This window comes from Cavia porcellus, unplaced genomic scaffold, assembly GCF_034190915.1.
Source record: "Cavia porcellus strain 051 isolate PalLab524CR breed Dunkin Hartley unplaced genomic scaffold, mCavPor4.1 scaffold_9, whole genome shotgun sequence".
Classification (NCBI taxonomy): domain Eukaryota; kingdom Metazoa; phylum Chordata; class Mammalia; order Rodentia; family Caviidae; genus Cavia; species Cavia porcellus.
Window position 1 is genome coordinate 72,383,451 of NW_026947492.1, and position 12,974 is coordinate 72,396,424.

Consider the following 12,974-nt stretch of genomic DNA (forward strand, 5'->3'; position numbering starts at 1 on the left):
TCTCTACACATATTTCAACTCACTGTGGAGATTATCGTGAGCCTCTTGGGTGGGCCTCCCCCAGCTGATCATAGTCTATGCACTTTGTTCTAATAGGATTTTCGTGCTTATATATTTGAACGACCTGTTACTACCCCTTTGCTGTGTGCCATATATTTTCCTTACTTTGTTTTAAATGCAGTGCTGCTTATGATGCTTTTTAAGCCATAGAATTTCTTAAAGTCATAATTACCCCCATTCAGTCTTTCTTGTTTGGATTTCTTTCCTTTTCACTCTAAAAAGGCCTGTCTTAATCTCAGATCAAAAAGGTATTTGCCTGTATCTTCAATGACTTATGGTTTGGTGTTTTATCTAATGGTTACTTCTAATTCATCAGTATTTTTTACTGTGTGGTATGAAAAATGAATCTAACTTTTAAGATACTTTTTGGAAATATATTTGAAATATTTTTGATCCAAAGGCAGTCAGTGTGATTGTTGATTTTTGCAAGATGTGTTACAGAAAACAGCTTGCTTCAGGTTTGAAGATTTGTTTTGGGGTTATTTACAATTGTTTAGAGAATGTCTTCCTGTGGAGAGAAACTTTTCCTGAAAGTTATTGCATTCATAAATCTTCTAGAATAATTGTGGCCATCAGCAACCTATGAATGGTGTACTTTTAGGGGGTCAGAAGTTCGTATAAACATTCCAGGAAATCAGAGCTGGATGTTAAGGTTTTGATTCTGAACAGAGATGGCCTGTCGGTATATTGGGTCTTTCAGACTGAAAGTCAGTTTACATTCTGGTTACACACACATTCCACACTATTTCTTATCTGTATGGAAATAAAGTTCACAGCACTGGACAAACTCACTGGGCATTTTAGATCAGTCCATTTTGTTAGAAGCCCTTGCTACACAGATTTTGGTTTACGGGGCAGCAGCTTTGGTATCTCTTGGTAGTTTGTGAAAAGTGGGGAGTACAAACCACTATCCTGTACCAACTAAACCATCTTCAAGTGATTTATAGACAAATTAAAGTTTAAGAAGTACTGGTGGAATCACAAAGACTCATTTTTATTGTTTTTTTGTTTTTTTTTTTTTTTTAAGAATCATGTGGATTTGGATTGGAATTAGAACTAGTGAGCAGTTTGGGGAATTAAGCAGAGCTGACTGATGCCTTCTTGTTCATGACATCTGTGCATCTTTTGAGCGTGTTCTCCATTCTCATCTGTAGACACACTGACTTTGTCACATATTTCTGAGTTATTGCTTTGTTGGCCTGATACAGTGCAACTGAGTCTCACAGTATCTCCATCAGTTAGGATATTTCTCCAATAAATGGATATAAACAATGAAGAGTAATAAGATGTCTAGAGGATGTACAGTCCTGGGTTAAATCAGTGACTGTAAATAATATTAAGACTCTCGCTTTTCCCTTTTTGTTTTCTTTGTTTCTTTTTTTTTTTTGAAAGGGGGCCCTAACATCCGCAGGGGATAGGGTTTTCTTAGGTATGTCTCCTCATGGTTTAGGATGGCTGCTGGACTTCAGCAATATGGCCTTACACACTACTCCTATGACCCAACTTTACTACTATGTACAAAGATAGGGAAAATCTTTCTCTGAGACACTACAAGAGACTACCTCTTGGTCCCAAAGGCCATTTTTTATTCACTCACACAAATTATAAGTGCAAATATAGGTTGAACATCCCAATCCTAATCCAAAAAAAAAAAAAATCTCAAAATTTTGAATTTTGGAGCACTTCAATTTCAGTTTTTTTTTTGATTAGGGATGATCAGTCAGTAAAATCTATGCAAAGTCTAGACCACTCCAAAGTCTGAAAAAAAAACCCAAAATCTAAAACTCTGTTGGTTTGAAATATTTCAGGTGAGGGATACTCAACGTGTGTTGACATATAGAAGGTAGCCCAGTCAGAAAAGTACAATGGAATGGGAGAGATAAACTTGGAGGACAGCTCAGAAACACTGCCACTTTGCTATTTGAGTTCATTCTTCTGGTAGACTAAAAATTCTTTCCTCCATTAAAAAATAAATAAAGAAAACCCAGTATAATTTCGTTGATCCGGCTATTAACTGTGGCCCTAAGTACAATAGGCCCATAAAAAATATTAAGTGTAAAGAAAGTGGAAATTTAAAACTTTTATTTTAAGCATAGGTATGGATTACCTGCTCTTGGGTCAGGTGATCACTCAGGCTCCAATTCACTTTGACCAAAAAGTGATCTCCTACCATTACTGTTCATCAGGTGTGACTACAGGTGTTTAGGTACCATGGCATCTGTGGTCTATGGACTTTTGGAGAGGTAGTGTTAGATATGAGTAAGTGATTGGAGCTCAGAGTAGAACAGATAGCAGATTAATCTTGGGCCTTCCTTCTATGTCTTCATTGGAGAAGGATCCCCTGGCCCTAGTGCATCACAGTAGGCATCTGTGTTTCTTTGTAGGCCAAGTCCTCCTCTGTTGGATCCTCTTAGGTGAGGAATAGCTTGATGAATATGGTCAGCAGGTTCCCTGTTGGTTAGGACTCACTGCCTGTAAAGATGAGTATAAATAGGCTAGCATTCCATTGTATCCTGGAGAGCAGGCCAGCTGAGTTTGTGCTCCAGGCCTCCTCCATTCTCCTGCCAATGGCTTGAAGAGATTGGCTTGAAGAATGTAAGATGGATGGAAATCCAAAGACCAGGGCAACATCCTGGTGCACAGACTTATACACACCTTTGGAGGGCAAAGTAATCAGTGAGCCATTATCATGGAAGTATCTGAAGTAGCAGTGAAGAGATAACAGTTGGACTGTAGAGAACTCCACTGACAGAAGACCAGTCCCAGCCCCTACATCCAGAGGCCAAGATTGGCTCCATATCAAGCATCTCTCTGGGATGTAATATGGACATTATCACGGAACTGTAAACATCAGAAAAAGGTAGATTCTTGGGATAGCTATAAAGAACCAGCTGCATCTGGAGGACATCTTTGAGGAATGGACATCTCCTTTCCTCCTTGAGAGAGGCCTCAGTGCTAGCAGTAGAGCTAGATATCATGGGAGGTTGGTGGGCATCGATATAGAAGACAAAATGAAAGAAAAAGAAGGTGGAGAATGGTAAGACACAGAGGTGGGGTATGGCCCCAGACTCCCAGCCCAACCAATACAGGCTTGGAACTCAATGAGATGGATGAAGTTAGAAGTCAAACACTAGAACTTTCTGAAATGATAACCACAGAAGTGAAAAACCAGTGGGAAAGGCTATAGAGAAAATGATCTCTCAGGTACAGAAAGAAATGATACTTAAAATCAAAGATAAAGAAGACATAAATAACAGAATAAATGAGCTTAGAAAAAGATGGAAACAAAAAGCTTCTAATATAGGAGAGAAATGGAATCCATGGAACAGATCCAAACAGAGATCCAGGAAATAAAACTTCCATTGAAAGTACTTCCAACACATTGAATGAAGGAAAGATTAGGATTTTAGATCTTGAAGACAGAATTGAAGCTAGTGATCATGAAAAGAAAGATATCTTAAAAAGAGCAAGTGACCATGAGAAATCAATCCAGCAGACACAATGTGAAGCAAAGAAGAGTAAAGCTGGGAACAGCACAAATGCTGCAGCAATCTTAAATATACATATGCACCTAATTCAGGAGCACCCAACTATATAAGACAGTTATTGGTAGACATAGAAAATCAAATGAGCAATAACACAGTTGTAACAGGAAACCTCAATCTCTGTTATCACAGAGAGACACATCAACTAGACAGAAAATCAACAAAGAAATATCAGAACTGAACCAAACCTGTGAACAGATGGAGTCAACAGGAAAAAATCATGTTCCAAGGCTGATGCACTATTGACTTGGAGAGATCTGGAGAGCCCAGTCCAGGCTTGGAGAAGCAGCCACTCCCTGAGGCCCTGCTGCTTTGGGGGAGCATTAGTGAACCACTGCCCCATGCCTCTCCAGCACTGCAGGAACCCTGGATCAGAAGGACCCAGGTGCCTAGTCCAGTCCACTACACCAGCAGACTGATAACCAATTTAGGAAACCCTTGGAATGCAACAACGGGCTGATTCAGAGAAACACAAGAAAACGTCAAGACAGAGGAGCAAAATACAATGTCAGACCTCCAGCCCACACAGAACAAGTCCAGGAGACACAAGCATAGTAGAAATTAGAAGTCACACCTGAAATTTCTGAAAATATAACAACTAAAGTAAAGAGGGAACTTAGTTCTTGTATTGTTTGATTCATTTTGCGTGCCTAAGTCTGATGGTCTAGATAGCTATTTTGAAGATAACAAGAGACCTTATGGTAGCTGTTGTAATCCAAATATTGTAATCCCTTTTTTCATCCTCCTCACAGTCCAGTAAGTTTATATTTGTAATCCCATTGTAGCATTATTAGAATCCTGGTGACTTAATTCCAATCTACTATTTCCTGTGTAACCTACAGTGAGAATAAAGACACTAAAACATAAATTACAGGTCACCATTGGGTCCTAAGTCTGATCCAGGTGAGAATTCATGGAACAAAGACCTCGGCCCAGCACCTGACCCAGAATTTATTAATTCATGAAGAAGGAAGTGGCTCGAGGATGAATGACTGTGAGGATGGTAGAAATTATGGAGTAATACGAGCTGAGTTTGCCAAGTGGGTCAGAAAGCATCTCTGCAATATTCAGAGAGAAGGGTATGCAGAAAGACCAAGCTGCATGACTCAATTGGGGTAGCATTTGAATGTTTAGGAGACTGTTGCTTCAGTTTCCGATATCTAAACTTTGTTCCCTGGGAAGTCGTAGCCTCTCATCTTCAGTTGACATTGCTCAAGCTGTGTGGCTTTGCCTTCCTACTGTGCTTTTAACCATTTATAAGGAGACAGGAGAAAAGAAAATAGGAAACTGTCAGCTGGTTTTAAAGATTACATATCAGTACCTCTGCTAGCCCTATTTACATTGCTTAGAGCCAACCAAAGGGAGAAACAAATAGCTTAGTCAGCTCTGTGTATATCAATACATAGAGGCAGGGCCCAGTTTAACTAATGTAGAGGTAATTGTTCTGCATTCAAGGAGAGCCATCCAGTGCTCTTTTACAGTAGCCATTGTTGATTTCCTATTATCTTGTTTTGAAGTCACTTTCATTGCTTTGTTTTGATTGGTTTTATTCTGTTTTGTTTGGTTTTATTCTCTTTAAAATAAAATAAAAAATTTTTAAAAAGAACAAATAGGCTAGCATCATCCTAAAGATCAAGTGAAACATTCTGTCCAGGATTTTGGTTTGAATGAGTTTTCAGGGCTTGAGGACCGAAACCTCTGTCCTGCCCCTTTGTACTAAGTGTAATGAGAAGTGAGCTCTGGATCTAAAAGGATATTTTTGGAGTTCTCTGAGCCAGAGATAGTCTCTGAACCTCATCAAGATACGGAACAAAGGTTTTGATTCTCTTGGTCTAGGAACAGAATCTGTATCTGAATCCTTAGCCAATCCCTGGAAAGCTGGTGGCTGAGTTTCGTGTGCAGGGAGTTTCCTGTAGTCTGAGGTAAACTTGGGCAGAAGACTGCAAAGAGACCTCTGTGGTGCAGCAGAAGTGTTATCCTATGGAAAGGTGGTCTTTTGTGTTTGGTAGACAGGCCTAAGTCTAGGGTCAGTGCTCACTGAGCATGAACCTGAGGCACTGATGGCAGGGTGAGCCACCTATGTCTTTCATGATTGGAATGGAGCCAAATTCCAAGTAGGGGCAACTCCTTTCTTCTCTGTGTGCTTTGGAGTGGGCAATGATATCTTCAGGATGATGTGGCTATTTCAGGTCAAAACCTCCTGACCCTCACCAGAGAGTCCTGCCATCCAGAGAGAAGAGAGTGCTTCTTCGTGGTCCTGGCATGTGCTACAAGCAAGAGAGATCTGGGGTCACTATGTCTACTAGGATTTTGGCTGTACTCTGAGGAACTTTCCATGGTTTTACCCACTAGCCTGGCTGGGTTGAGGGGAGGTCAATTGGTGTTATCCAGGGCAAATGTAGTAAGTGATGTAATCCTACCAAGAGGTCAGCCAGAGAGATTCAAATAGGCTATAATGGATTGGGAACTACTAATCAGCTACAGGAGTAGACCCAGTAGATGGTGGACAGAGTGCTGATAAGTGCCCCAGATCTTTCGATGATGCTCAAAAGATACCAGGGCCAACAGTTTCCTTATAGAGTGGCTGAGTATATGTCAAACATTCTGGTGCATTCACTCCCCATCTCCCAGTGGACAGTTCATCACCCTGTTAATACTGTGAATATGGGCCAAGGAGATGCTTGGCCAAGGTTCATTATGAAGTCAGTAAAAGGACAGGTGAACCTGGCAGTAGAAGAGTGAGGGCAAGTCAGGACAGTACTCAGCTTCCAAGGTGGGGGGCAGCATTTGGCAGAGAATGTTCAGAGGGGCTGTGCTCTTGGCATTCTTTGAACTGGAGTACACATGGCTGAGGCACACCCATGGGAGCCTAGGCTTCCCTTGACAAGGGTGAAGGTATCCTGGTCTGTGTGCCTGGTAGGTAGAAGCAAGTTGAACCAAGTTGAGGGGGTACAGGAGGTGGGAAAGAGGTAAAAGACCAGGTGTGTCCTGGCTCTGCCACTTATACACAGCTCTCAACAATCTCTTGTCTCCTCTGGGACACAGTTTCTCTACTGGAAATGAGAGTTTGACAGTGCCTTCAAGATTTGGTCAAGCATTCTATCCTGTGGTTTGCCCTGGGCTTGTATTGAGGTGTCTCAGTAAGCACCAGCCTTGGCTCCCCTTGGTTTCCAAAGTGGAGACAGGGTAGGCATCTTTACACCTGTGGGGCGCAGCTGAGCCCTCCTCTCAAAAACAATGAAGAGGGCTCTCCTGCACGGGGCGCTGTGCTGAACCTGCAGGGGAAGGTGCCACCTCTGACATCCCCTAGTCAGTGCAAGCACCTCCACTTACATTTTGAACTCATTCCTCAAGGAACACAAAAAGAGACCCAGACCCTGGACAGGGCATGACTCCCCCTTTCATCTGCTCCTAACGGCCTTGTCACAGATGGCGGCTCCTTCAGCTCGCAGCTCCTCAAACAAAGCCTGTGCATAGCTGGCAGATTCAGCTTGCAATCTTTCATTCTGGCAAAGGAGGAAAATCTGTTTGCCATATTGAAAAGCCAGGAGAATTGCAAAAAAGGTAGGGAGAAAAAGCTGTTTTATGCATTATAAAATGTGAGCCTGACTGTCTCTTGCTATGTAATTCATTTATGTATCTCTGTTCTCCAGTCAGGATGGGAGAAAAGACAGATCTGAATATATTTATGTTGAACATTTTAATTTTGAAAAGATACAGACGGGTTTTATAAGAAAATCTTTTCCTGTGAATTTTAAAGGAAGAAAGGTGAAGTTTGCTTCTTGTTTTTCAAGGAAAAAGGGCTGGTGTGAGCCAATTTCAAGTGTGGTTTCTTATGTGCCCTTGGGGCAAGTGTGGCGTGAGAGCCAAGAAAAGAGAAGGTATCAGCTCTTTTTTTCCTGTGCTGGGTGAGCTCCCAAGGAACTCTCATCCTGGACAAATCTTGGGGTTGAGGGTGGTGTCTTTGTTCTTGTGCAATACTTTAAAAAGCCACTAGGTGGGAGTCAGGCACAAACACTGGGAAGTCTTAACTCCAAGGAAAAGGACGGGATAAGGTATGGGCTTTATGTGGGGAAATTTTTTTCTTTTTTGATTAGAAAGATAAGTCCAGCACCACTCATTAGTGAAGTTCTGGACAGTGTACTTGGGTCATCTAGAAAAGAGAGTTCTTTCTTGTTTTCTTTGGAAATCAGTAGACACAGGATAGTCAGGGGAGGTCTCACTGTGAGGCCCTTAGAGGAAAGTGACAAGGAGGCTGAAGGCCAATCCTGTGGCACTGACTTGGTCTTCCACTGTCTATGGCAAGAAAATCTCTCCATACTCCTTGACTCCAAAGCTTTGCTCTAGGTTACTAGTAATACGGTGCTCTCATTCCAGGAGCCATTTCCTAGCCCACATATGGGCCAGCCCTGCCCTATGGAAACTTCCTGTGTCTCTAGGGGTTTTTTAATGTGGTTTTCCCCCCTAGCACAGAACATGAGATTGGGGGCTTTAAACTATTGCAAATTTAAGTAGTTTTATTTTCCTGGATCCCCACCGCCTCTACCACCACCACAGAAAAGAAAAAAGAAAAAAAAAATCAACTTGTACTCTATTAAACTCTAGCAACCTGGATCCTTTCAGACCTGAGCAAAAAGAACCAATGTTTATAAAATGACCAAGAATGTGCAAACACTGGTAAAAGAGCAAATAAATCCTTCCCCACTAAATTTCCTGCTTTGGGCCCAGGGGACATGGTGGACAGATGTTGCCAGGTTAGCATAACTTGAGGTCTGAGCATGTAGACAACCCACTTACCCTCTACCCCCAAAAAGGCCTGTCAGAGCTGCACCACAGAGAGCCTTGTGCCTCTCAAGCACCCACTAGTGGGCAGGGAGGAAGGTTGAGAGACTCCAGGAAATTTATGCTCTCAGTCCCCAGTGCTTCAAGTAAATTGTCTTGCTGCTCCAGGTATGGTTCTGGAACAAACACGATGAGCATCTCTCCGGAACTAGTTAGCAATGTGGTTTCAGGTTCCATTGACAATATGCTGGATTGGAATCTGCAGTTACTAAAGCCTCCTCTAGCCCAGATAATTAATTACAGATAAGAAGCTTTGTCCTAATCAGGAGTTAGGAAACTGTGGGCTACATTTGCCTGTTTCTTATGCCTCATCACCTAAGAATGAGTTTCACATTTCTCAATGATTAAAGACAAATCACAAGAGTATTTTGTGGTGTGAAAATGATATAAAATTCAAATTTGAATATCCATAAGTAAAGTTTTACTGGTACACGGCCAACTCATTAGTCTAGAAATTGGATATGGCCACTTTCATGCTACAAATAATAGAGTTGAATATGATAGAGACTTTATGGTCACCAAGACTGAAATTTCTACTGCCTGGGCCTTGTCCTAACTCATTGTGGAGGTAGGTTCTCCATGCTGATGTGCTCAGAGGACCAGGTGGAGTTGGCCAGAAGGTACTGCCATGTCCAGAACTTCCTCCATTGAGCTCTTCTCTCTCTGTCTCTTCTCATGAGCAGTGTCCCCCATGCAGTGTACCTGCTGAAAGACACAAGCTGGTCTCTGATTGATAAAGGAGTATCTTGGCAACTGTCACCACAGCTCAGAGGCCAAAGCTCAGGGCTGAACAGAGCTCTTTAAGTAGGCATTGGCTCAGAGAATGGCATCTGACCCATGAGACTCCTCTTGGTCCACAGTTCTGCCTGACAAGATACTGCCAGTTTCTGGTCACTAGCAGAAGCAAGACCTTAGGCACCCTCTCTAGCCATTCCTTGGCATTCCAGCTAAGTAGATGAAAATCCCAAGATTGTTTTCTAGATGCCAGGATAGGACAGGAGCAAGCTATAATGAGTTTTCCTGTCTACGTTTGACCACCCTGACTTCCTCCCTGTGTTTCTACTCCTGGAACATTCAGGCTCACAGTATCCTGCCCTTTGCCCCAGCTGGCTGCCCAATGTTCCAGGCAGTACTATGTTGATTCTGGTTGTAGGTGAGTGAAGTGCTTTTTGGAAGGTCCTGAGGACTGTCACAGTCAGCTGGTGACACCTATCTGTGTACCCTGTGAGGTTCCTGAGACTCTGTCTTACAAGAGGAGCATAACTAAGCAGGAAACCTAGTCTCTCCATGACCACCTGGTAAGAAGGGCAGGTTAAATTTTGGGGGTAATTTCTTAAGCCAGATAAAACCCAGACTTCTAACCTCATAGTAGTCACAGACTGTTTGGATAGTCTGATGATAACCGTTTTCAGAGAAATAAATTTATTCATATAAGTCATACTATGTATATATTTTATGAATATTTTCAGTGACTTATTGGATCCTTTGTGATTCAGCTATGTCACTGTGAGGTACAGCTGGGTGGGCCAGCTTTGGGGTGAGTGTTGTGCACCTCACCTGCATGTGAGGGAGCCTAGCTAAAGCCATTACTGGGGAACTTGCGAGGGAGGAAGTGCTGAAGCACCTGATTCGTTCATTCCAGCTCACTCACCTCCCCCCCCACACACACATACCAGCCACACATCTGTGCCTGGCTCCTAGATCCTTGGGAGTGTTGTTTTCTGGATTTGGGAGTTGAATTAAAATATAAGTAAAATGTGCTTTGGAGTTCTTGAAGCAAAGCAAAAAAAAAAAAAAAAAGAGAGATAAGAATTGTTACTTAAGGATGCATGAAAATATGTCAAGAATTCAGCTCAGCTTGTCTGAATTCCTCCCTCCCTTCCTCTTCTCCTCCCCTACCCTGGCTGCTGCTATTTCACATGTTAGTTGAACTGGCAGATGAATTTGCCACTGTATTTTCCTCTTGAGTTGAACATCTTTACCCTGGGGAAACAGACTTCAAATCTTTTCTCCAAGTAGAAATTAGTCTTTGTTGGCTGGCCTTATCATTTGTGCCTCATTGTTTCCATTCAGAAACTGCTTAGATTCCCACTGTATCCCAGGAATTGTCCTAGGCAATGAAGATAGAGAAGTGAGTCAGAAATCAGGTTCACTGTCTAGGTCTGGTGGCCATAGTTCAGCTGTAGTTCAGTGAACGAGAGGGGTGCTGGTGCTCGGTAGAAGTGGAGGAAGACTGTGAGTAGAGGCTACTAGCAGGCCTGCACCTGAGCCTCCTTTCTGAGGGGTTAGCAAGGCTGATAACCTTGCCCTCACTACTTGTCTCCTCTTCTCTTGTACTTGAAGCTGAAGAAGCACCCTGAGCCCCTCCAAGAAGAATGTCCCTCCCATCCTGCTGGGAGTGGGTCTCTTTCCCTCTCCTCAGCCTTCATTTTCCTGCAGGAGCCATGTTTATTACATACCATGTGGTAATTCTTATCTACTCAGGGCAAGAAGGCAGTTAGTTAGTTTTGCTTTGGGTGCTCACCTTATATGTGTTGATTAAACAAACATATTTCTTCATTTGACTTTCTCAGATTTCTAGATAGAAAAAAAAAAAAGAAAAAGATCTCTCTGTGCCTGCAACCTTAAAGACATTCTCCATACACATCCCATGGTCCTGGTGAGGAATCCAGCTAGGGGGAAGGGGTATCTTGGGGTACACTCTGGAACTGGGCCACTAGCAAGGAAAGGGATCTAGAGCTCAGAGCAGGGTGGCAGAGCCTGCTTTTCCTCATGGCCTCTGATCTGGGTGTGTCTCCAGGAATTTATTCCTCCTCCATGCCAGCTGTTGGTGAGAGCCCTCCCCCTTGCCTCTGTGATCACAGCGGGCCAGGCCAGCCTGCCTGGACTGTGCTACCCAGCCTTGCTTCTGTCCTGTGTTTTGGACTATTTCTGGGCTGTGGTAGACATTGATACCATGTCTGCTGAGGAGACCCAGTGTATAGCGCCTTCTCTTTAGGCTAGGACTTCCAGGAAAATCACACAAAGGAAAGACCCCTTGTAGTCACAAGATGTGCATCTGCAAGTTATTTGGGATAGCAGAGTGCAGAGCCCTTGCATGCAACCACTGTTCCCACTGCACCCACATCAAAGATCAGTTTCATAATCAGTCGTAGCCAAAGGCCACACGGTAAGAGCAGGACAAGAGAGGAAGGCTGTTTTTAGAGGAGCTCTCAAAGGAGACAGAGAACTAGGAGGAGATGTGGGGTGGTATCTGGGGAGGCCACCCTGGAAAGCCATCATGTGACTTGTGTGTAGGAAAACACACAGCTCCCCATCTTCCAGTTTTAGCAGGGTCCCTTCCTACCAGAGCTGCTCCCTAAGTCCTGAAGCTGGCTGTGAAGTGGCCTCACCCTGTCCACTTCCCTGGTCTGTACAGCTGGTTGTGAAGAGTGGGGGACAGCAGGAAGGAGGCCTGGGACCTTACAGTGGTGCAGAATGTGGCCTTCAGGGAGTTAACAGCGCAGAGCCACACTCCCCGAGGGAGCAAGTGGCAAAGGTCTCTCAGTTGTAGCAGTTGGTGTTTGCTAGTTGGTGCCAGCAGTGCCAGGAACAGCAAACACCGTGCTCAGGGCTGGCACACCACAGTACCCAGAACCTGGAGTGAAGCTGGTTCCGAGTCTGTTCTTTTTTGGAAACAACAGGCTTTCCTCAGCGCGCAGCCTGCCGAGTGCCTGTAAAAAGGGGTAGGCGTGGGCTTTGGGCGGGGGTCAGTCTGTGTGTGGGAACTAGCAAGCTCCTCCAAGAGCAGTGCTTATTTTTAGTCGTCTCCCCAGTCCCAAATAAACTGACAGCAGCTGGGAGCCCGTGGGTAAATGCAGAGTGAAGCAGAGACAGGAAATCGGGGGCTCTCAGTAATGAGTTCCAGCCACTCCAGAAGGGGGAAGCCAGACAAGGAATTTTCTTCAGGACTGTTTCCCTCTGGCAGGCTCTGGTACTATCATTGAGGAGAATGTTTCCTTGCCTGTGTGTGTGTGTGTGTGTGTGTGTTTATGACCTCTGTCTAAGTCTTTCATTATTTTTCTTGCCTTTTTGTGAAGTTTGATTGCTCCAAAGGGTTCTGAATCCTGGTTCCTGCCTCTGTGTGTGTGTGCATGTGTGTGTGCCTGCATGTGGGGGTAGTGGGGAGGACCCTGGTGCAGCACCGTCTGGTCTCAGTGTTTGTGTGTCTGAAACTGTTTAGGGAAAGGACACAGGCCAGGGAAGTGGGGAACTCTGAACACAGCTTGGCGTTCCTGAGGGGGAGGGGGCAGAGCCAAGGAAGAGGACAGGACTTGGTCTCCAGCCAAAAAAAAGGGCTTTTTCAACCCAGGACTCTAACTGCTGACATGGGTGCCCAGCATGGATGGGGACATTGATGTTTACAAGCATTTCTCGTGGCTAAAGAGGGTAAGTGACTGGCTGCTTTGTCTGGGTCCCTGTGGAAATGAGTAGGGGGAGAGATGCTGGGGTGTGTATGTCTGTGTGCGTATCTGTGTGTTCTGTGCA

General features: G+C 44.0%; 1 protein-coding gene across 14 annotated transcripts in view; it reads left to right on the forward strand.

Annotated features, from left to right (window-relative positions):
• The window catches only part of Ppfibp2 (PPFIA binding protein 2), a 148,603-nt gene that overhangs the window by 51,729 nt on the left and 83,900 nt on the right, over positions 1-12,974 (forward strand). Inside the window, exons 1-2 of one of the 14 annotated variants that reach the window (XM_063256670.1) lie at positions 12,259-12,420; positions 12,799-12,875. The exons of 9 other annotated variants lie outside the window; for them this stretch is intronic. In XM_063256670.1, the coding sequence (XP_063112740.1) occupies positions 12,828-12,875 (48 nt within the window). In that variant the 5' untranslated portion in view covers positions 12,259-12,420; positions 12,799-12,827. Of the gene's footprint in view, positions 1-11,971; positions 12,173-12,258; positions 12,421-12,505; positions 12,876-12,974 lie in introns of those variants that run through there. 4 more of the 14 variants (XM_063256669.1, XM_063256672.1, XM_063256675.1 and 1 more) reach the window with 4 other exon arrangements.